Here is a 22,545-nt window from a genome sequence, read left to right on the forward strand (position 1 = left end):
CGGGCAACTGGCTGGGGTCCTAGGGTGGGAAGGAAAGGGGAGGGGGGTTGGATGACCCTTTAAGGCAACTGAGGGGGCTGCCTCCCAGAGTTCAGGTGGAAACCTACACTTTATCCTCCTGTGTTCACTGCTCCCCAGCTCCAGGCCAGTTTCAGGGCTAAGTGACCCATGGATTCCTCTTCCTTCTCCTCCCTTCTTGAACCCCAGGCAATCCTGGTTCCCTGATGCCTAGCACTCAAAGTCCCAATCTCCATGCACAGCAAAATACAACCAATTCATGACCTGGAATTTTAAAGCACACAGAAGAAGTCTGATAAAATACACCTTTATTAGAAATTTTTCAGCAGCATCATTTCCATTTGCTTTTCTAATCAAAGTACATTTCAAAATAATTACAATAAACACTCAAAATATGAGCAAAAAATATTTTGAGAACTCAGGAATAAAATCATCAGTAGTACATGTTTCATTCATCCACCTGTCCATTCATACACTCATTCATTCATTGTTGTAAAATGTGCATTATTAGCACAGAGAACTGGGAATGCTACCTAGTGTGGAAACTGTATTCTTGCCACAGTTCCGGCTGTGGAGACTAGAGTCTAGATTCAGGAGAAAGGCTAGACTCTGCAATACATTCTGATATAAATGTACGATTTTGCTAAAGAATCTAAGCCAGGCTCAATAAAAATGGTTTCCCTTTCTATTCATGTTCAACTGAGAAAATAAATAGTCGTTATAAGGAAAATTTTCACACAGAGAAACACAAAATCCAGCTGAGGCTTTGCTCTGCTGGTATTTGCTTTGCACCTTCCTTTATGAAGACAGATTTGCTTTTCATTCATTCAGCTCCAGTTTCTAGAGTAGGCAACCACCTGAGATGCCAGGAAAGGGTGTTGATCACCCTATGGTCCATCAAATGCAAGTTCATGTGACTAGATTACAAACTCTTTGCAGGATACTTAGACTTAAGGACATGAGCTTTTTCTCAGACATTAACATAAACATGTTCACTTGGTAGCTCGGGAGATAATAGCAAACAGAGTTCTGGTTGGACAATGCCAACAGGCAGAAGGGTGGAACTGAATTAGTTTTTTCAACCTTCTGTATCATCTGCATCTCTATGGATATGCTATTCATCAGGTCAAATTGAACACTAAGTGCTGATGTGTGAAAACAGACCCAAGAATGGGGCCTGGATTCCCTTCCTTGATAATGCTATAGGGTCTTAGGATGGTGCCTCTTCTGATATTGCTAAAGGCCCCGAGTCAATTCCTTTCTTCAGTGGATCATTGAATGTAATGATCACCAACCAATTCAGCAGATACTTTCATTAGCAAATTTAATGATGTGATAATCTTTCCAAAATTTACAAATGTACAATATATTTATAGCATTACCTTCAGAGAGTTTCAGTGCAAAGATATACATATAGTACAAGGTGGTAATTAGTTGTAAAAATATGAGATGAGTAAAAAAGACACACAAGGCATTGTTTCCACAAACTCCCAACTACAGGAGTACAGAGGGGGAAATATATTCTTTTAATAAAGTACTGAATGTTAATTTCTTTCATCTGTTTGTAAAAAAAAAAAAAAATGTGCAAAAGTGTATTTCTAATTATTCCCTAAATAGCCAGCACAGTTATGCCTCCGAGTCTTCTCTCACAAGATTTGCAGTGTCTTTAAATGTGTCTTCTGTTGCACTGTAGCCTGGAGTTGAGCCTTTTTTCCAAGAAACCTTAGCAGGAGGAGAAGGTGATGGAGGTGGGGTCACAGCAGCACCGACCTTTGGTTCATTCTCCATCTAAAACCACAAAGAAACAAGAATCTGTCACTTATTTCCAACACGATGGAAAATGGTTTTGTGTGGGGAAGACAAATTGTGGCCAATTTGCTCAGAATAATCTGAGTGCATGCCTGATTTAGCAAGTTAATGCTAAGAAAGAATGCCTGGGCTGAGAAAAATTGTTAACAATTACCTCGGAATAGAATGGATTTTCAAAGTTGGTATTTTGTTTCGGTTTTCGTTTGAAGATATTCCATTTTGTTGGCTAAACGAAAAAGAGGGAAACAGAAAACTTTCGGTAATGGAATTTTTTGTTTCTTGCCCCCAGCCTAGGTTTTAAAACTTCTTCTTACAGAGGGAAAAAGTAATTTGGAACTTGGGACCACATGATCCAGCCCATGCAGGAAAATTGCTCAATTCTCCCATGGTTGGGCCCTGAAGAGTCACTGAAACTCTGGGCTCTTGTCATCTAATAATTTCAAAACACTTGCTTGATCTGAAATGTATAGTTCACAGAATCTGTGCCTGAGAATCTAGAAGTTTTGACAGAGACAGGCAAGAGATTTCTTCAGGGGCTGCCTGAAACTTTAAGGAACAAGCCAGACTGTAACCCTCATCTCGTATTGATCCTTGGTCAACTCCATCATATTCCATATCCTGTCACCATTTCCTCCTGCCATTATGATGATAACGAAAACAAGTAACAGGGGCTTTCCTGGTGTGCCAACTGATCCCAGAACAAAGAGTACATAAAAACAACAATTAACAGCCAAAGTATGAACTACAGTAACACAAAACAATACAAAAATGCAGCCACTTGGAAAGCGATATGCAGATGACACCACCCTTATGGCAGAAAGCAAAGAAGAACTAAAGAGCCTCTTGATGAAAGTGAAAGGAGAGTGAAAAAGTTGGCTTAAAGCTCAACATTTAGAAAAATAAGATCATGGCATCCAGTCCCATCACTTCATGGCAAATAGATGGGGAAACAGTGGAAACAGTGGCTGACTTTATTTTTTGGGTCTCCAAAATCACTGCAGATGGTGACTGCAGCCATGAAATTAAAAGACGCTTACTCCTTGGAAGGAAGTTATGACCAACCTAGATAGCATATTCAAAAGCAGAGACATTACTTTGCCAACAAAAGTCCATCTAGTCAAGGCTATGGTTTTTCCAGTAGTCATGTATGGATGTGAGAGTTGGACTATAAAGAAAGCTGAGTCCTGAAGAACTGATGCTTTTGAACTGTGGTGTTGGAGAAGACTCTTGAGAGTCCCTTGGATGGCAAGGAGATCCAACCAGTCCATCCTAAAGGAGATCAGTTCTGGGTGTTCATTGGAAGGACTGATGTTGAAGCTGAAACTCCAATACTTTGGCCACCTGATGTGAACAGGTGACTCATTTGAAAAGACCCTGATGCTGGGAAAGATTGAGGGCAAGAGGAGAAGGGGATGACAGAGTATGAGATGGTTGGATGGCATCACCTACTCAATGGACATGAGTTTGGGTGGACTCCAGGAATTGGTGATGGATAGGGAGGCCTGGCATACTGAGGTTCATGGGGTCGCAAAGAGTCGGACACAACTGAGTGACTGAACTGAACTGAACAGAACATTGATTGAGTGCTTACTATGTGTCAGGGACTATTCTAAGAGTCTTGCACATTTCTGATTTAATCTTCCCAATGACTGCAAGGCAAAGGCTCTGATTATATCTATTTTGCAGATGAGGAAAGGGGGTCTCAGCAAAATCACTGAACTAAATTGTAGGTAGAGGAGCAGGCAATGCCTCTAGGATTCAGAGGCCTCAAAACTAAAGAACCCAAAGAGAAATCAGCCTGGACTATGATGAACGACCCATGTCTTACAGAAAAGCTGTCCATGGTAGAGTGCTGGCCATGGCTCTGGCCATCTCCAGCTGGCAGGAGACAAGAGAACAGGAGACTGGGGAATAGACCATGCCCTCCTGCAGGTCGCTAAGGTAGCATGTGTGTTTTATGAAGTGTCTCCTGTTCTCTGAAAGTAGGGGGCCAACACGTGAAGGACTAGAGAGCATGTGAATACAGAAGTAGAAGAAAGCATTCACTCACATTTAATTGAGCACCTCCTCAGCACACAGCCACCACCAAGGGGAAGATGGAGATACTCAGGTCAAAGCCCGGCCTCTAGAAACCTACCGTTAATGAGGAAGGCCCAAACTCATTGCTTCAGTGTGGAATGGCCCCATGGACTTGAGTAATTACTAACAAGAGAAGCAGTGTTGATTTTCACTGTTATCCTCTTGGGAAGTCCAATGCGTGTCAACACAACTTTTGAAAATGACAGAACTAAACCATAGGAGTTCATTTTTTCGAGTCATGAAAGAGAAAAATGTAAGCCTCTCTGGCACATTAATGTCAACCTAAGGTCATCCTAGCCAAGGGCTTCTACTGCTTTAAGCCACTCTGGCTGTTATCTTAGTTCCCAGGAGGCAAAGGTCATAGAAAAATCTATGGACATACCATGGAGGACAGACCTTAGAGGGCCTCAGCCTCAACTGATTAAAAAAAGAAAAAAGGAGGAAGAGCTAGTGTATTGCAAAGACGGAAATGAGGGAAAAAAGGACTGCAACCGGTAAAGGTCTGCTCTACTTGAGAGAGTCTCTCAGTGTTTCTGATGACTGTCATGCAGGGCAGAGGTTGCAGAATCCCCATCACATTCCCCTTCCTGCTCAGCTGGGAGAGAGCTCTGTTGAAAGAAGGGGATCACTGGACTTGAGGATAGAATGTAGATCTGGCACTGCCGCGGGGCCGAGTCAGACGGGGAACCAACGTGTGACATTTAGGTATTCTGGTGTCTGTGGAAAAAGTAGTCTGCAAAATAAACTTTTCAATGTAGCTTAAAGAAAATATGAAAATATGAAATATCAAAAAATGAAAGTGGAAATTCCTAAGACTACATTTGTCTGTGTATGTGTGTGTGTAAGAAGGAATTAGTAAATGAAAGATGAAAAGGTAGACAAAGGCACCTTTGTTATAAGCTCTCCTCGTTAGCATCAATTTAGTTCAACTCTTATTTTGACCTGAAAGAGCAGAACAGGAACCAGTGCTGAGAATCCAACATGACTTTGCAGACACTAATTTTGTTTATAGATTATGCAATTTGAGAACAGGGGTTATTCTAGAAAATGGTAAGATTTCTAACTACCTTTGGGCTTTAGTTCCTTTATATTACTTAACAAAAGTCATAGGACCTTAGAACATCCCAGATCCTACTGTTTTCAATGGGGAGTGTATGTTTAGGGGCTGAGGGGAGGGCAGGGGTCACAACGCACTGGAGAAACTCCTGGCACTCAGTGGACAGGGGCCAGGAATACTAGGATGTCCAGCAACGTGGAGCATAGTTTTGTGCCATAACGGACTGCCCAACCCAAGATGCCAATGGTGCCCCCAGTGAGTAATACTAAGGACTCTAGTGCCCAGAGGTAAAATAGTTGCCCAGAATCAAACAGCTATATCTGAAATAGCTTCTTCTTAAGTGTCTATTAAAACTAATGATATATTATCCATTCATGTAAAGCTTTGTATCAAATTTATTGAATTTCTCTTTGTAGACCACATAGTTCACAAATTTCAAAGGGTCTGCAGACAAGATAGAGAAGCTCCATCTAGTGTTCTTTTTTTTTTTTCTTTTACTCTTCGGTATTAAACTCTGCGCCTGGCACATTGAGGACAATGATGTTAGATGGAAAGATCGAGCGAGTGTAGACTAGTGCCACCAAGTGGTGAACATCAGTAACAACAGTAGAGTAAACGCAACACGCGTTCTTAAGGGAACAAAGACATACACAGCGGAAAAACTGCACTGCACAGGAAAGGAAAAGGTTCTCTATATGTATCATCGACACAGTGAGGTCTTTATGCATTTTAAGTTGCTATCTCAAACTAAATGCCTCTGATTTGAAGAGGCTGGGTTCAGAAGTATGCCACCCTTCTTTCCTGCTTTGTGTCACAAGGAACATCATTCCCAACTCAATGTTACAATGTAGCTTTACTCAGTAGAATGTTTTCAATTTATTATTTTTAAAATCATCTTTACTAATTGTCTACACATCTTGGGATCTGTGAGCCTATCACGGTCTCTCTAGTTTGCCTAGGATTAATAAACCCAGCAATTCCAAAGTCCTTCCCAAATCCCATTATCATTCCAGTCACTGTTACCTGAGTTTCATCACTTGAGGAAGTTGGCTTTGTGTCTGTAACTAGTTCAGCAGGGTTTATGGGGCTTCCATAGTTTTTGTTATACACTGTTGCAGATTCAGTTACCTGTGTGCATATTGAAGGCCAGTATTCAGTTTTGAAAGAATTTTTGCTGTAAAGTTTATCAACTCTTTGATTCTGCTTACCACCTTGCTCCTGTACAAATATGATCAGGCACCATTTTTATTATATGAAAACGACCCTCTGGTCCGTGAATAAACATCACTCTCATCTCCCCCAAATCAGGAGTGCCAACGACTAAGCTGTCTATCTCATGCCTGGTTCTTGGGAGAATCAGGCATGAGATAGAATATTCTTGGGACCACGAATATTCTTGGGACCACTCATTACTGGTCACACTCTATTTCTGTCATACTAAAATGTACTGTATCTCCTGATGCAAAAGAAGCTTAGCTCTAGTGGTTCAGACACGAGGAAGACGGGCTAGCTGAAAATTGACAGGTACCGGCAGTGGCATTGGGTCTGCTGATCCGGACCCAGTGAAGAAATGTCCCTCCATCCATCTGTCTAATTTATCTCTCTGTTCCTCTCAAAGATAAGTGAGTAATAGGACTGTACCAAAGGAAGTTTTGGTATCTGTCTACCAACCTCAGAGACCTCTGCACTTTCCAGAAAAGTATGAGAAAGGCGAGCAGGGAAGTCACCTCAAATTACACTCTCATGATACCAGTAAGGACCAGACACAGTGTGTGCCCAGTCCCCCAGGCCTCTGCATAACGGCCTGAGGACTGTCCACTCACTCAGCTCACAGATATTTACAAAGCACCTGTGTGTGCCAGGCCCTGTGTCTGCCACTGAATGCACTCAGACCTCTTGCTCTGCTACTCAGGATGAAAACTGCTCTTGGTTGGCACCCCCAGAATGGTGGCCAAAACCCAAGATTCTGATTGTTTTCAGGCCTTCTGTCCTTTGGCCAATCCTGTGACTGCAGAGCATGAAGCTGAGGAAGGGACCACCGTGCTTCCTTCCAAGGAGGGAAGGCCGGGAGGATGCTAAAGGCACATTATTCCAAAGAACAAGACTCAACAGCAGCAGCACCTGACAGAAAGGACTGTGGTTTCTCACCGGGGCTGTTGTTGGCTGAGCCACTGTGATAGCAGTGTCCTTGGAGGAGTATGTCGGGTTCTCAAATATTATGGGCGACTTCCCGAAGTCTGCGGCAAAATGCTCATTCTGATGAAGGAAAAAAAGGATTATACCATGCAAACCTGGTTCACACACAGCAGAAGATGCACTCCTTACAGGAGGTATGTTAGGTGCTTTGCCGAACTGACCCCAAAAGATGAAAAGAAAAGCCAGCAGAGACACAAGACCTCCCTATGGCAAACACTGTGTAAAGCGACATAAATGCTCTAACTCATCAGCTCAGGGAAACAAAAATACTCTTCCCGTTTCTGAGCACTCTATGGGTCCTTAAGGCAAAGCCACTTGCGGGTTGGCTTTGGACATAGAAGGGTGGGAGGTGGAAGAGAAGCAAAGAGAAGAGGCAGAAGGGGAAAGCAGAATGGATAACACTGCACTTTTAGGCAGGGACAAAAAAGAAAGATCGGGGGAGGGGAGAGGCAGAACGCTGAGAATGGCTTCCCATCTCCAAATGTGAACACTGCACGGATCCTAGTCCACCCATAAAGTATCTGGTCCTCACAGGAGGGATCACTCTACAGACGGGCACAGAAAGTTCAACCTCCATGCTTCTATCACATTCTTAGAAGCTGGCAGAGCTGGGATTTGAACCAACCACTGACTCAAAAACCATGTTTATCCCAACACTACCTCGGTGGGAAAATAGGCAACATGTATCTCCCTGCCTCTTCCTTTAACATATAAAAAGTCATCAAATAAAGACAGAATATCATGGTCGCTCTCCCGTTTCCCCAAAACATAGATTGTTTTAAGATTTCAATTAAACTTAAAACTGGGCATGATTCCAGGTCAACAGTGTGACTTACTTTTAGCTCAGGGGTTCATTTCAATTTCATTACTAATGTTTTTAGACACATTTCTGCAACAAGCTCAGTGTTTCCTAACTTTGTAGAGCGAAGACTTTCTTCCGAGGGGCATAGTGTATTTAATTTTTTTTTTTTTAGTAGCTGAATTTTATTCTTTATAAAAAGGGTTTCTTGGGACTTCCCAGGTGGTCTAGCAGTTAAGAATCCACGTTGTGATGCAAGGAATAGGTTCAATCCCTAATTGGGGAACTAAGATCCACGTGCTGAAGGGCAACTAAGCCCAGGTACCTCAACTACTGAGCCCATGGGCCTCAACTGGAGAGTCCATGTGCCACAGTGAAGATCCCGCATGCTGCAGCCCGATGCGCCCAAATAAATAAATAAATATATTTTTCTTAAGTATTTCTTTGATAAAACAGTGAAAATGCTAACCTTCAAATAGTCATTTTGTAACCACACTCACCATCGCCAGCGATCTGTCAATAGCAGACTCGGGCCCAAAACCAGTTACTCCAATATCCATGTTCACATCATCCCCTGATCTGAAGGTCACCCCATTTCCATTTTCAGAGGATTTGAGATGGCTTAAGCTGAAAAGAAATAATCAGTGTCTTGTTTTTTGTTTCTTTTTTTAATCTTTTGCAATAATTGTCTAGCTAGTTTCCTAGCTAACTCTCACTTAATTGAAAGGCTTGAATCCCACTTTTGAATTTACACATCATGTACAGGAGTAAATTCCCTTGGTCACCCAGAAGTGTTCAAGCACATTCCTGAGTGCTTAAGAACCAGGAGAGGGCACTAGGGGAAAGAAAGCCTGGCCCTTCATACAGCCGATATTGTTCTCCAGTGTAACCTGGTCGACACAGCCATTTACACTCTAAAATGTGATTTGTACTCAGGCTTCAGGGAAGCAATCAAAGAAGTGACTGCTTTCAGTTCAGCATCTTTTGCTTCTGCAGAGTAGCTGAACACTCTAGGATGATTTTTAATTTAAAAAAGAAGAATTCAGTTATTCACGTGCTTACAGATCATCCAGATTTCTAAAATCAATATTCCACATAATGAAACTGACCTTGACAGCTTTGGCAGAGAAGGCAAAATGGAGCCAGTTTTCCGATAGTGGAGAAATCCTAAAGCGGCTAAAGCAGCAATTATGACGATCAAGATGACTGTCAATAGCACGGACGCCGCTGCCGAAGAGGGAAGAAGAAGGAAATGTATGAACAGGAGAAGAAGGAAAAGAGTGAGCTGGCTGAGCAGCAGGGGCTGGGGACTAGAACCTTTACTTCTTCCAAAACTGAGTTAAACAGATTATAGACAGCACGCAACTGAGGGAGCATGATGCATTCCCAGACCCCTCATTATCCTTAAAACTTACTTGTTCCTGGAGGAACGCCTTGGGAAAGCCCCATTTCACAATATTCTCCCACGTAGCCACTAGAACACCTGAAAGGAAAGGAAGAACCATTCACGAGCTGTTGCTTCCTTAGGTTTCGACTGTAATCTGAAGATGGAAATTCACTTTCACAGGGAACAGCTGGGCCATCTACGGAGTCAGACTCATCAAACTGACCTATTGGTGTCTTCTCTAACCTATGGAATTCTTCCTTGGAGAGTAAACCCGGAAACCTTCATCGTGTTCTTTCCTTGGACATGCTTTCATGAAATACCTTTGTGCACCATGTGAAGAGCTTTCTTGATAATTTTCTGCTTTCCAAATCTTAAGCCGAGTCTCTTCCTCTGGAGAGCTTGGCACTGAAGCAGCTCTGCTAATGGCTGCTCTCCCACAGTTAAAATTGGCAATTCCAGGTGAGGAGGAAAATTGGGTTGTCATTTCTCTAACTGCTTGCTCCCCAGAATGGGGCACACAATTCTGTGGCATCCCCCCAGGAGCGGGGCTTCCCTGGTAGCTCAGCTGGTAAAGAACCCGCCTGCAATGCAGGAGACCCCGGTTCGATTCCTGGGTCTGGAAGATCCCCCGGAGAAGGGATAGGCTACCCACTCCAGTGGTCTGGCCTGGAGAATTCCACGGACTGTATAGTTCATGGGGTCCCAAAGAGTTGGACACAACGGTGAGACTTTCACTTTCACTTCCCCCCCCCACCCCCACCAGGACTTAGAAATGCAGGATCCCTGTGAATGAGATGGGCATTTTTTTCCAAAGCCCTAGGTGATTCTAATGTACATGATACTTTGAGAAGTACTGCCTTAGTTCTCCGTGGACTCCCCCACTGGAGGGCAAGCTGCTTATGATATGAAAACTGACAAGGCTCTTGTGCTTGTTTTTAAGGGTCTCAACTTCCCCCCAGAAGGGGTAAGACCTACAGCTCAGACCTCAGCATTCAGACTTACTTGCATTTGGGGAGGTTATTCTCATCAAAATAGCAGCTTCCTCTGTTCATACACCTGCATGGAGGGGGCATGCTGACAGCACCTACAATGGCTGCAGAAGGAGGAAGTCACACATGTGTGAGTCAGCCACACTCAGCAGAGCCCCCCACCAACCTGCAAACTTGTTTCAGCCCAAGCTGGAGTAGGGAGTGAATGGAGTGGGGCAGCTGATTATCCTCTCTATCAAAATGATACCTCACCCTTAAGTCAGATGAACTCCTTTATCAATAAGGTCTTGGGGACTAACATATATTTGATAGGGGAAAAAAAGGCAGTTTATAGCAGCCCCCCTCCAAAATAGTGGAGCGATACTAGACTCCTGAAAATACGCACTAATAGTTAAAAAGAACATTGTGGTAAATCTCTTAGGACATTCACATTTCATTTGAGGTTTTCAGAATGCTTCTTTTTGAACCCAGTTAAATCAAGAGCTCAATTTAGGCATACCCTGAAACATCCACTAAAGACTTTGAAGCATCAGCAATCCATTGATCAATAAACAGACACACACACAGATCAATAGATACTTGATAGCTGATGGGAGATATTTTTTTAAGACCTTCAAAATTACCCTTGCTAAAGATCGTAATCTTGCAAATACTTCCCCAGTAGCACTGGGACAGAGTGGGGATAGAGAGAGCAGAAGGGGCAGTTACTTGCTGAGTTCGTTCTCTAAACCTGCAACTTTTCAGCCTGATTGGGAAGAGTCAACAGGTGGGGGCTTGTTTCACTGCTTGCTCCCTCTGGCGGCAGAACATGGTTATGTCTCTTCATTTCCCCAGAATGTGAGCCATAAAACGGGCGGCTAGAGTTAGACACGACTGCGCGACTTCACTTTCACTTTTCACTTTCATGCATTGGAGCAGGAAATGGCAACACACTCCAGTGTTCTTGCCTGGAGAATCCCAGGACAGGGGAGCCTGGTGGGCTGCCATCTATGGAGTTGCACAGAGTCGGACACGACTGAAGCGACTTAGCAGCAGCAGCAGTGAACAAGATGATGTTCCTATCATCCTTATCAAGCACTGGATACTAGTTAGGGACACTAACTAGTTACTATATGGCTTTTTAATTCCTTAATAAAGTCACTGAAGAAAGGTCTTGCCAAGAATAGGTCATCTATAGCATTTGGGATGAGAATTAAACCACTGCTTACTTATTTCAGCTTCCATCTGTCAACAGCATAAAGTACATTTTAAAACGTGGCCTTTTTTCAGTTGTCAAAACTTTGAAATGAGCAAACGGGAAAAAGAGTGAACTCTCTCTATGTCTCCCCTCCGTACAGGATAAGCATCACCTCACAACCTCTGGAGCCTGGTTCTCCACTTTGAGGAACTCCCAGTAAGGCTGAATAGATTCTGGGGTGACTGGGATCCAGTATGGGGCAGATTGAGGAGGATGAGGCCTTATAGAAAAGTCACTCTTCAAAATGTCTTTATAAGACAACCTAACAGTCGATTTAGGGGTACTGGATGTAAATCTCTACAGATTTTGGCAAACAATCCTCAGAAATCACAGGGACACAAGTTCCGTTTGGCCCCTTCAGTCCCACTCAGCTCTGTTCATAGTTTCCAGATCTCCCATCCTTCCTTCCAGCCACCCCCACTCTCTTCTGCAAGAGACCAGTACCCAGGGACTCTTCAGGCTCCTGAAAAAGGTGAAGCCTAGGTAAGGGACTCTACTAAAGATGGCAAAGGAGCTCCCCCTAGCCCCCACGGCTGCCCAGGCAGCATTCCTACCTGCATCACACACTGTGACGCTCCCTTCTAGAAATCTGGAGCCTTGGGGACAGGCGCAGGTGTATCCCTTAGGTCTCAGAAGGCATAAGTGGCTGCAGACATCCTTACAGCGATTGGGCACTGGAAAGCAAATGAGAACAGCGATTAGTTTCTGAGGAGGGGATGAATGCTCCAACCAGGGACATGTCCATCTGCTGAGTTGTGGCCAGGCGACATCTGAGCTCAGGCAGCATCCTGATACCTTTAGGTCACGTGACACCTGACAACTCACCCCCTTTACACTACCCTCCCCTGCTACCTCACCAGCATGGCACTGTCCCTCCCTGTGCCCTCCACCCCACTTTTGTGCCCCTCACATTTTCTAGTGGCATCATTTATCTCCCCTATGGCCCTGGCAAGTCTGGATGGTGGGTGTCTGCCTGGTTCACCACATGACTGCAAAAGTCAATCAGCACTAAGCAATCTGAGATATTTCAAAAGGTCAGTAAGACCCCACTATTATATCCAGACGTGTCAATATCCAAATCTGGATGGATCCAAAAGTGTAGTCCAGCCAAAGCATACAGTGGATGTGATTTTTCACCCCTGCTCTCCAAAGACAAGTTTTTCTTCTGGGCTTCAGTTTCATTATTTGCAAGGTTAGGGAATTTAGAGCTCTGATTAACAGCATCACCTTTATTACAATTACTGAGGCCCTGTCACAGAAATCCAGAATTGGGATGCAGCTCACACAGAGCCATAGAATTTGAGCTGGAACTGGGTTTACTGACAAATGGACCAGAATAGAAAAATGCTGAGCTTTGGGTTGAATGGAATAAAGTTTAAAAATCATCTCTGGGTTTAAAGCTTATCTACTGCTTGGGTGACTTGGGCAGATTTCTAGTTCCTTTCCTCACTTCAAAAATGTCCTTTCCCTTTCACGTTACTCCACACAGTGATGAAGGATGAATTAGAAAACATCCCCCTTGGTCTGCCTGCAATGCAGGAGATGGGTTTGATCCCTGGGTCAGGAAGATCTCTCTGAGAAGGAAATGGCAACCCACTCCAGTATTCTTGCCCTGGGAAGCCCCATGGCCAGAGGAGCCCGATGGGGTACAGTCCATAGGGTCACAAAGAGTCAGACACAACTTAGCAACAAAACAACCACCACCACCTGAAGAAGCAGGACCCAGAACTAAGAAAAGAAGGAGGGAGAATGTAAAAAGGCATCCTTCAAGCTTTAAGCTAAGGCTTGCCTAGCTCAGGATGACTTGACTAGCCTGACCTTGCAATTGTTAAGAGTGGGTAAGACTTCTGATGTCCAGGAAACCTATTATTATGTGACTTGTAAACTCCACTTACATTTATCAGGGGTCTAACCCATACCGGATTCTGTGGCTTAAGAAGACATTCCCACACTGCAAGCAACAAGGACTGAAGGATTTTTACTTCATATCTGCTGATGATGTGCATCATTTCATTTTGTCTCCAATTTTATCTTTCTCTCCTCAAAATGATTAAAATACACACACATGCATGTTTCAGGCACAGGGAGGTCAGCTATTATTATCCACCACCATTTTCCAGAAAGACTATAGCCATTAATTTGAAATAAGGTTTGTGACTACCTGAATGATTATATTTCCGTTGATGGAAGACTCGAACTTGAGTAAGCCAAGGGTTCACTGTCAGCAATTTCTCTTTCTTGTTTCGCCCAAATTTATCTTGGATCCACACTTCTCCCTTATCCTTAGATGTCCAGTATAACTGGCTCTCAAAGATGTCCAGACTATAAGGGTTCACCGCTGTTCACCCACAGGGAAAAAGCAAAAACAAAACAAGGTTATTGAAAAGAAGATACCCAAGCTCCACTTCTAGGTTGGAAGTCAAGCTGCTCAGATCAACCTCTAAGGCAACACCTTAAAATTCCAGCAACATCCGTAGATTCTCTGTACACATGGCCAGGAAAGTGTGCCACGCCAGGAGATCAAGATAACAGAAATTATATTGGACCAATGCCTACAGGCTGACACCAATTATAGGGGACTCGCTCACTTTCAAGTTGCTGATTTTATTTTACTTTTAGAAAACAAGTTGTATGGCAGAGAATTTTTTTTTCCTTAGACATAAGATACCACTTATCAGGAAAACTTGATACATGCTGGATTTTTCAGGTCTGTAGAATTTAGGCAAGAAAACAAAATGCTACTCTTCTAAATGTTTCCAGTCTTGCATAAAAGGCAATTTAGCATGTTAAAAATGAATGTATCTAGAAGGAATTAGACCTGGATATAACCACTGTAACACAGGATCCTCACCTCTATCAGGGCAACCTAACAAGAAATGGTTATTTTAACATCTGATGCCGAGAGCAGTTTTTTTTATGATACAAGAAAGAACTCCTAACAGGTTCATTTGCATTTGAATCAGCAGATGGGAGCTGGGTAGAATGGAAAGTATATAAGAAACTATATAAACCATCTCCTAAGATTAGGATTACTTCTTGGGAAAAGGGGAGCAAAGAGACTGGAAACACATTAATTAATATAGGAAATTGAAAGTGAAATTTCTAACCTGAAGTTACCACAATTCTCCTATCGGTTCCATCATATTTGATGGTTTCAACAATGTTGTCCTTGAGGTCACTCCAGTAGATCCGGTCACCATTCATATAATCTATACAGAGGCCTGTTGGCCAACCGAGGTCCTCCTGAACCAAGACTTTCCGACGCTGCCCATCCATCCAAGCGGACTCGATTTTAGGATTTTCGCCCCAGTCAGTCCAGTACATAAACCTGTAACAGAAGGTTTCCTCGTGGTAGCATTTCATCAGGTGGAAAAACCAACTGATTTTCAAAGAGGCCTGGGTCCTAAAGGATGCTGCTTTTATATCTACATGGGACAGGGAGAGACAGGGAGACAGGGGAGAGCGGGTGCATCTGTGAGCTCTCCTTCATGAGAACTGCACATTCCAAATACAACCTGGACAGTCCTGTCCTAGGATATATATCCAGACCCTTCAATATATATAATCACAAAGGCTGTTTCTTGAATGGCCACTGTATAAGAAGGCACAATCCTGTGTTTGGAATGTATCTGAGTAAAAAAAAATAAAAGATTCCTTTCCTCATCCTAACTCTTTGAAAATGTATTCCTTTGCAGCCAATTATACTTGATTGTAGAAGAACTGAGTAAACCAAGGATTGCACCACGTTAAGTACCTAGAAAGGATCAGGCAAGATAAATGGATGGTCAGGGCAGCTGTGAATGTAGGGTGATGGGCAAAGACCACATTAAGCCAAGCCCTAGCCTAAGAGTTCCAGGCAATGCTGTGTCAAGGAAAGCATATCCACGTAAGGTTACCAGTTATTCTGATTTTTCAAACCAGAAATACAAATATATATTTTTTTAATTTTAATGTTATCAGGACTTTCCTGGTGGTCCAGTGGTTAAGAACCCACCTTCCAATGCAGGCGGGACTTGGATTCCATCCCTGGTTGGGGAACTAAGATTCCAAATACTTCAGAGGAGCTAAGCCTGTGACCTGCAACTTTAAAGAAACCCTCAAATTGCAACAAAAAGCCCACGTGCTGAAACTAAGACCTGATGCAGCCAATAAATAAATAAATCATCTTTTAAATATCTAATGCTATCAACTACATTTACTTAAAGCTCTGAAGTTCAAGTCCAATAAGTATACGGGCCATGTTTAGCCCATCAGCCACCAACCACTTTGCAATCTCGAGTCTAAACCAATCATCAGGTGTTGCCCAATCCCTAAATACTACTGAGAAATGTGTGGATTTTAGACAAACCGCAGTGTTGAAAATGTGGCTAAACCCTTCCCCATATGCAGTGTCTGTCTACTGAAGCCTGTTTGATCCTTTAAACATATTATAGTTCTTGAAAACAGTCATAGCTGCCGCTCAAAAAAGTCCAAGGACAACTTCAGTACAATTGGGAATAATTGAAAATTATTGAAAATAATTTTTTTGAGAACCCAGTGGAAAATATTGCACATTAAGGACCCCTTCAAGTACTTACCCTAGCTTGGGATTCACAACTATTGCAGCTGGTTGACCCAGTTCAGTGGAAATCAGCCACTTTCTGTACCTTCCATCAAGTTCAGCCACTTCAATCCGTTGTCTCCTGGCATCTGACCAGTAAATATGCCTGAATTTAGAGAGACAAACAACTGAAAAGTCTAGAATGAACTTCCGGGGTGGAGGTGTGAAGACCAGAGCATTTAGTGTGGAAGTTCTGGCCAGCAAAACAGCTACTCAGACACCAGTGATAAGAGCACAGCCTCTGTCTCTCAGGAATGCCCCAGTCTCTTCAGCCAAGGGGACATGTGAGGGAAGTTACAAGTGATGGGGTGTGGGGTGAAGGGGCTATTCAGTGAAGCAGCGGTTATCAGCCAGGACGGGTAACGATGGTGACCCTCACACCTGGCATGATTACGAGACAACTGCTTCTAGGTAGGGGTCGTGAGGCTCTGTGGGCCTTTCGTTCTGACTGCCTGTGAGTCAGCTTCCTCCTCAGCCAAGAGTCCATCATCATCATTAGGAATCTGGCATCAGCTTCAAGGATGAGTGGAAACAGACACTCAAAATAGCAAACTCAGCAAAGCCACCCTGCCCTTATTCTTCGGGCTTCAGGTCTCAGTCTCAAGCAGAAAGAGCTGCAGTACTTTCTTAAATTCACTCATTCATTAAGGCTGAAAAGAGGGAAAACAAGAAGAAAGATCTGCCATTGCCAGGCTGGTTTTCAGAAGGAGGTGCTAAAGTCTAGAGGTGCCAGTTCATGAGTCTCTGAGGTCTTGTTTCCTGACAGGAGTTGCTGAAATGAGTCTCCTGTTATCCTGCAAGTACAGTGGGACTTGCCTAACTTCTGCAAAGATGCGCAAGTCTTCCAGGAGTACTAGACAAGTATGTGAAGAGGTGAAAATTAATACTACAGATGACTCTCTGTTGTCTCAGAGGGCAACAAACATTTTACACTACTACTTCATTAGAAGGACATAATGATTGAGTTCTGATTGTAATGTAGTTACTTTCCCGTAAATGTTATTCCAACCCAAGGCTCTTCCTTGAAGAAGGTTTCTTCCACATCAGTTTGCCTCTCGTGAATCTATCTGATGATAAACCTACTTAAGGTTCTTATTTAGACATCATTTAAATTGGCTCTGGTTCCTGAAGTTCTAGAAGAACACCCCTATTAGCTCAAACCCAAAGCTTAAACAGGAAAGTCAAACTTCCGATCTGTTCAGACAACACAGCCTGCTAGGAACACAACGCTTGGACTGTTCCTCCTCAAAATAATCAGCATCAGGAAAAGTGTTTCGTCTCAACTGCTTTGCTGGTAGAATGCAAGGCTGTCCCATTTCTTCACCAAATGAGCAGTGCTGCCATACTGAAAGTTCATTTTGGAATCCAGAATTCTGTTGACAAAAATGCTCTCCTAGATAGAATATAAAATCTTGACCTTGGGGCTTTCCCCACATTTTTGAGGCACACAGAATACAGGAAGTGATAAAGTTTACCCCATCACCCCACTGGGTAAGCAGAGGTAGATGCTGGGATGCGAGTAAGTCCAGGTATCACTCAGCTGCCCTGAGGCTGAGTGCACCCATAATCTGGGTCAATTCAATTCATGTGCCAAGCTGAGCAGAGGGGAGCTCTGGCCAGAAGAGTAGAAAAGGCAGAGGGAAATGAAGCTAAACTTACCTTCCAACCCAGTCCACTGCCAATCCATCAGGCTGCACTATGTATTTCAGGTCCAGGTTAATTTCCATCACAGGATTATTGCTTCCAGATTCAAAGTTGGGAATGTAGGCACGTTTGATAGCACCGGAATTAGAGCCCTCCCCTAGCACAGTGTAATATACAACACCTGCAGAGGTGAGACACAGCGATCAGGTGCGTGTAACCAGCATCAGGTAAGGGAAGAACTGGAGTCTAATCAGGTGAAGTACTGTTCATTCATTGATGTCTCTGCTTCCTCAGTGTTCCTGTAATACTAATAGTGCAATGAAACCACTATGATCAAACCTCAAAAATCTATCATACTTGACATTCTAGCTATAAAAGCTTTAACTGATAACCTACTGATAATTAGTCAGCAGCATTGAACGGTAATTCATTAAAATATATTTCAGCCAAGAGCCTGTTTACCCTCATTAAGATCATGTTCTAGTTTCAAAAAAAGAATATATAGATTAACTAGAGGCAAATTGTTACGAGTTTAAGTCCATACTGGCAATAATGAAGCTGTGTAGAAGAAAAGTCTTATTTTATGTATAAACTAAAAGATATTGGATAGCAGGCACTTTAAACAGCATAGGAAGGGACTTTCCTATGGTCCAGCAGTTAAGACTTCGCCTTCCACTTCAGGGAACAGGGGTTCGATCCCTGGTCAGGGAACTAAGATCCCACATGCCACATACTGTGGCCAAAAAAAATACAATTTTCTTTTTAAAAGCATAGGAAGACTGTGCCTTTCAGGGCACACACTTTCCTAGGTAGGAACCGTTCTTGAAAAGTTTACTGCATTGTATGATGAAATGTGAAATAAACCCTACATAGTTTGCAAAGCATGTTCATATCTATCATCTCATTTGACTTTCAAAACAACTCTCAGAGGGAGCCAGGCTGAGCAAGATTACTGCTCTTATTTTACAGATAAGAAATAGAGATCCAGAGAGTTGTTACAATTATTTAAGGTCATAAAGCCAGTAGACAAGGGAGACAGGCATACTATATAAGTTTTCCTGCCCAACAACCATCTCCCGCATGCCATACAGAACCATAAGAGACTTAGCAGTAAGCATCACTTATTTTCCTTCATCAACTACACACCACATACACTAAATTAGATGCTGGGTCAGATGCCAGGCATGTGGAGATGAATTTGATTCAATCTCTGTCTCCAAAGAGCACATGGTTAAGGTGTAGGGAGAAAGATGTGTGGACAACTAGCTGTAAACTCAATCCAATGTGGATAAAATGCTACAGGTTCACAGAACCGAGATTATCAAAGACACCAGAGGGGAGGTGACTTTGAACTGGGATTTGAATAGAAATGTTCCAACCATACAGCAGTGGGGAAGAACAGTCTTGGCAAGAGCAAAGACAAGGAGACAGTGAACAAAGGGATGTGAGGCAGTCCTGAAAGAACAGTCCCCAGAGATGGGAGAAGGTTCAGTGAGAAGTTGGGAAACAGTCTGGGTGCACGGCCACGCTGAGCAGTCTGGAGCATGCCGGGTGGGAGGAGCGTCCTCTTCCACTCAGGCAGCAACACTCGCTCATTAAAAATCCATTTCCCAAAGTTCAACACCTTATCACTCAGTGGATTCAACTGATATCGGTGACAGATGCCAGGGTTCATACTCACTGAGGCCTGTGCCCTCCGGATCCCAATCATAATCCATAGCCTTAATGCGCTCCTGGTCTTCAAGGTACTCTGAGAACTGAAGAGATGAGAGGTTGTATTTTCGAATTCTCACATTTTCAGGCAGTAGCAGCAAAGGAGGACTACCTGGAGACAAAAGAAGGGCTGATTAATCTATTTGAATTCTACCTGAATTTTGGATATAAAACAGCAGATATCTTCCCTGTCCTTAAACACACACACACATTTTTCTAGGAACTAAACTCTGCTAATCAGTGGAGCTGACCATAAACTGGGTTGCAAAATCTGTGACATTCTTGTCTCCATTTCTGTTAGGGATATAATCAGTTCTTTATCTTTAGGTAACAGTTTAAAGCAAAGTAAAGACTGAAATCCCTGGATAGTTACCTCATTTTCACTGATTTTTTTTTCAATGACAATAAAACAAATAAGATTGTAGACATTCATTCTCACAGAAGAAATTCAATATATAGAGTCTTACTAAAAGTTTACCCAGAAGTCTCCATTTCTTATTCTTTACTGACAGATTTTAATGATTCTTTTAGCAGGTAATCAGCTCCATGACCTAGTTTAGCTTCTAGCTAATGACAAAAAACCAGCTTGTTCTTATTTTTTTTTTTTAGTTAAAGCAGCTATGTAAATGGTGACTATTCCAAGATATACTGTCTAGAATTTTTTTAAATTTACTTGCATAATGTCAATCAAACCCAATTTAAGTAACTTTTAAAAGTTCATTTTATGTATTTCCTTTATCTTGATATAATGTTCTACATAAATTTCTCATTTCAGTCATCTCTTTGGTTAAAAGAGTTGAAGATTTTCTAATTTGCTGCTTAATTACCACACCGACTGTTCAAATGCCTTCACCCTAGTTTGCATTCAGAGTCAAAAATGCTTAGAGGGTAAAATATTTAAGTATGCTAGTCAAATGTATGCTTTGTACAAAAACTCAATTTGTACAAAGAAATTGAACAGCCATTTTACCCTTAATATGCAAAATAAAAATGTCGCCTTCTTATCAAGTCCTTAAACTCAATTACAAACTCAATTCAAATCCATAAGATTATAAAGACTCCTTAACTGAGATATGCTGATTTATATCAGAACTCTGGAAATCTGGACTGTGGTAACTTCTGACTTTTTCTTTTGCCATTTTTATGTAGTCTCTATTTCTGCTTTTACTCAGGCCTGCTTCACAGATACTGGCATTAACCAAAAGTGCAGAGCTAATGATTGAAGTCGTAAATAAGCCAGACTCTTTCTGTCTGTGATCAATAGTCCATGAACAATAAAAAAAAAAGTTTTGTCAACAGAGTGGTCCTGGTCTGCCCCAACTGACTATGACCCATTGAATGGGATGTGTTTTGTGACCTATTTTGGATTGCTGGACCTCAAACCTTGACCTCAGTGGAGTGGAAGGCTTTGCTGACTACCATTCTACACAGATGCATTTGTTATCTGAATCCTCTGGAGAGGGATATCTTGTCCACTTTTTGAAGTTTTCATCCAGGTGGACCAGAGGCTAAATCCAGAATAATAACACTTGACTCTTGTTTCAGTGTCTATGTATTTGTTGGGGGTTGTGTTTATTGTTTTGATTTGTCAGGGGAGAGGAGAAGAGAGTGGGTTGGGTATTGGAAGAGAAGCAGCTGGTGAATTTAAAAAATAGGACTCAAAAGTTTATTTCCTGGTATATTGTAGCCCTCGGCTTTGAGTCTTTGAAAGTCAGTTAATCCCCCGTCAAAGCATCATACCGTCAGCCGCACACCGTTCTCCGTATCTGTCACTCAGAGATGTGAACCCTTCAGCGCAGGAACACTCATAACTTCCTTTGGTGTTATGGCAGATCTGAGGACAACTCCCGAACTGCATACATTCATTGATGTCTGCAGGCAAAATAAAACCAAGTGAGCAATATCTGCTTAGAGCCCATCTCTTCCTTAGAGATCCTGCTTCTGTTTAAATCCATATTCACAAGCAATAATGATGAGAAAAGTGCAGATGAGCACAAGTCATGATGCCAACATTTGCAGAACACTAACCAAACTTCAGATACTATTTCACATGCATTTCAAGTTTTTCCCTCATTTGATCTTCCAAAACGACTCTCTCAGATATGGACTGTTATTGAACCCAAAGTCCCAAAGACCAGATTTAAACAGAAGCAGTCTGACTCTGTACAACAGCAGAACAAGATTTTCCCTTTGGGGAAGCAGCTGTTGTACCACTGGTATTTGGTACCACTTCCCTCCTGCTAACTGGTTCCAGGAAGGGGCGGCACTGATTTGGCTTTTTCAACTGAGTTCTTAGGCATCAGCCCTCAAAAGAACTATTCTAATCATCTGAGTATGGTACATCATGAAATAGGAATAGTAAATTCAAATGATCAAATACACCTAAAATCCTACTTGATATTTACCATCTTGGTAAGCGCCCCATCTTAGAACTCATTTATATAAGTCTGACATAAGGGTGTAATAAATATGTATTGTCTGAAGAAAGGCAGACTTGTGTTTATTAAAGAGAAATTTTGATCTCACACACTGATACAATAGGGAGCCATCATCAGCCAAGCCTTCATTCATCATATCAATTTCACAGACATTACTGAAGATAGACTATCACCCAGTGCTATGCCAGACACCGGTAAGACAGCATGCAAAAAAAGCAACCGGCATGAGCTTAGCCCCACGAAGGGAATTAAGCCATGTTTAATAAAAGGGAATGAGTGGAGAACCTAAAAAGTACAAGGTTCTCCTTATAGGAACTGGAGGAAATACAGTCTACCTTCACAGAGGTTTCTGTCAATACTATTGGGTTTGAATCCAGGTCTACAGGAGCAGATGAATCCTCCTTCACGTAACTGGGTACAGTTGTGTTCACACAGATTTTCAGCACATGATCTGTCTTTTCCTGTATCTGAAACGCAAAATCCCACCATTACAAATGAAAGGTACAAAGCAGATGAAGCACAAGTGAACACTCAAGTGGCCTATCAGAAGAACACCTACAGATGGCCATCAGAGAACAG

At 42.5% G+C, this 22,545-nt stretch overlaps 1 protein-coding gene across 2 annotated transcripts in view; it reads right to left on the bottom strand.

The window, feature by feature from the left end:
- Nucleotides 1-309: 309 nt before the first annotated feature.
- Nucleotides 310-22,545, bottom strand: part of LRP2 (LDL receptor related protein 2) — a 176,263-nt gene continuing 154,027 nt past the window's right edge. The window contains exons 64-79 of one of the 2 annotated variants that reach the window (XM_086370868.1): nucleotides 22,302-22,433; nucleotides 21,269-21,400; nucleotides 19,497-19,640; nucleotides 17,831-17,996; nucleotides 16,149-16,277; nucleotides 14,679-14,899; nucleotides 13,733-13,909; nucleotides 12,126-12,245; nucleotides 10,348-10,438; nucleotides 9,374-9,441; nucleotides 9,068-9,185; nucleotides 8,459-8,585; nucleotides 7,112-7,219; nucleotides 5,987-6,091; nucleotides 1,982-2,053; nucleotides 310-1,806 (exon numbers count right to left, since the gene is read on the bottom strand). In XM_086370868.1, the coding sequence (XP_086226994.1) occupies nucleotides 1,645-1,806; nucleotides 1,982-2,053; nucleotides 5,987-6,091; nucleotides 7,112-7,219; nucleotides 8,459-8,585; nucleotides 9,068-9,185; nucleotides 9,374-9,441; nucleotides 10,348-10,438; nucleotides 12,126-12,245; nucleotides 13,733-13,909; nucleotides 14,679-14,899; nucleotides 16,149-16,277; nucleotides 17,831-17,996; nucleotides 19,497-19,640; nucleotides 21,269-21,400; nucleotides 22,302-22,433 (2,072 nt within the window). In that variant the 3' untranslated portion in view covers nucleotides 310-1,644. The remainder of the gene's footprint in view (nucleotides 1,807-1,981; nucleotides 2,054-5,986; nucleotides 6,092-7,111; nucleotides 7,220-8,458; nucleotides 8,586-9,067; nucleotides 9,186-9,373; nucleotides 9,442-10,347; nucleotides 10,439-12,125; nucleotides 12,246-13,732; nucleotides 13,910-14,678; nucleotides 14,900-16,148; nucleotides 16,278-17,830; nucleotides 17,997-19,496; nucleotides 19,641-21,268; nucleotides 21,401-22,301; nucleotides 22,434-22,545) is intronic. The other variant, XM_086370871.1, reaches the window with a different exon arrangement.

Source organism: Bos grunniens, chromosome 2 (genome assembly GCF_055505025.1).
Source record: "Bos grunniens cultivar Pamir isolate PY7600 chromosome 2, Bosgru_T2T1.0, whole genome shotgun sequence".
Classification (NCBI taxonomy): domain Eukaryota; kingdom Metazoa; phylum Chordata; class Mammalia; order Artiodactyla; family Bovidae; genus Bos; species Bos grunniens.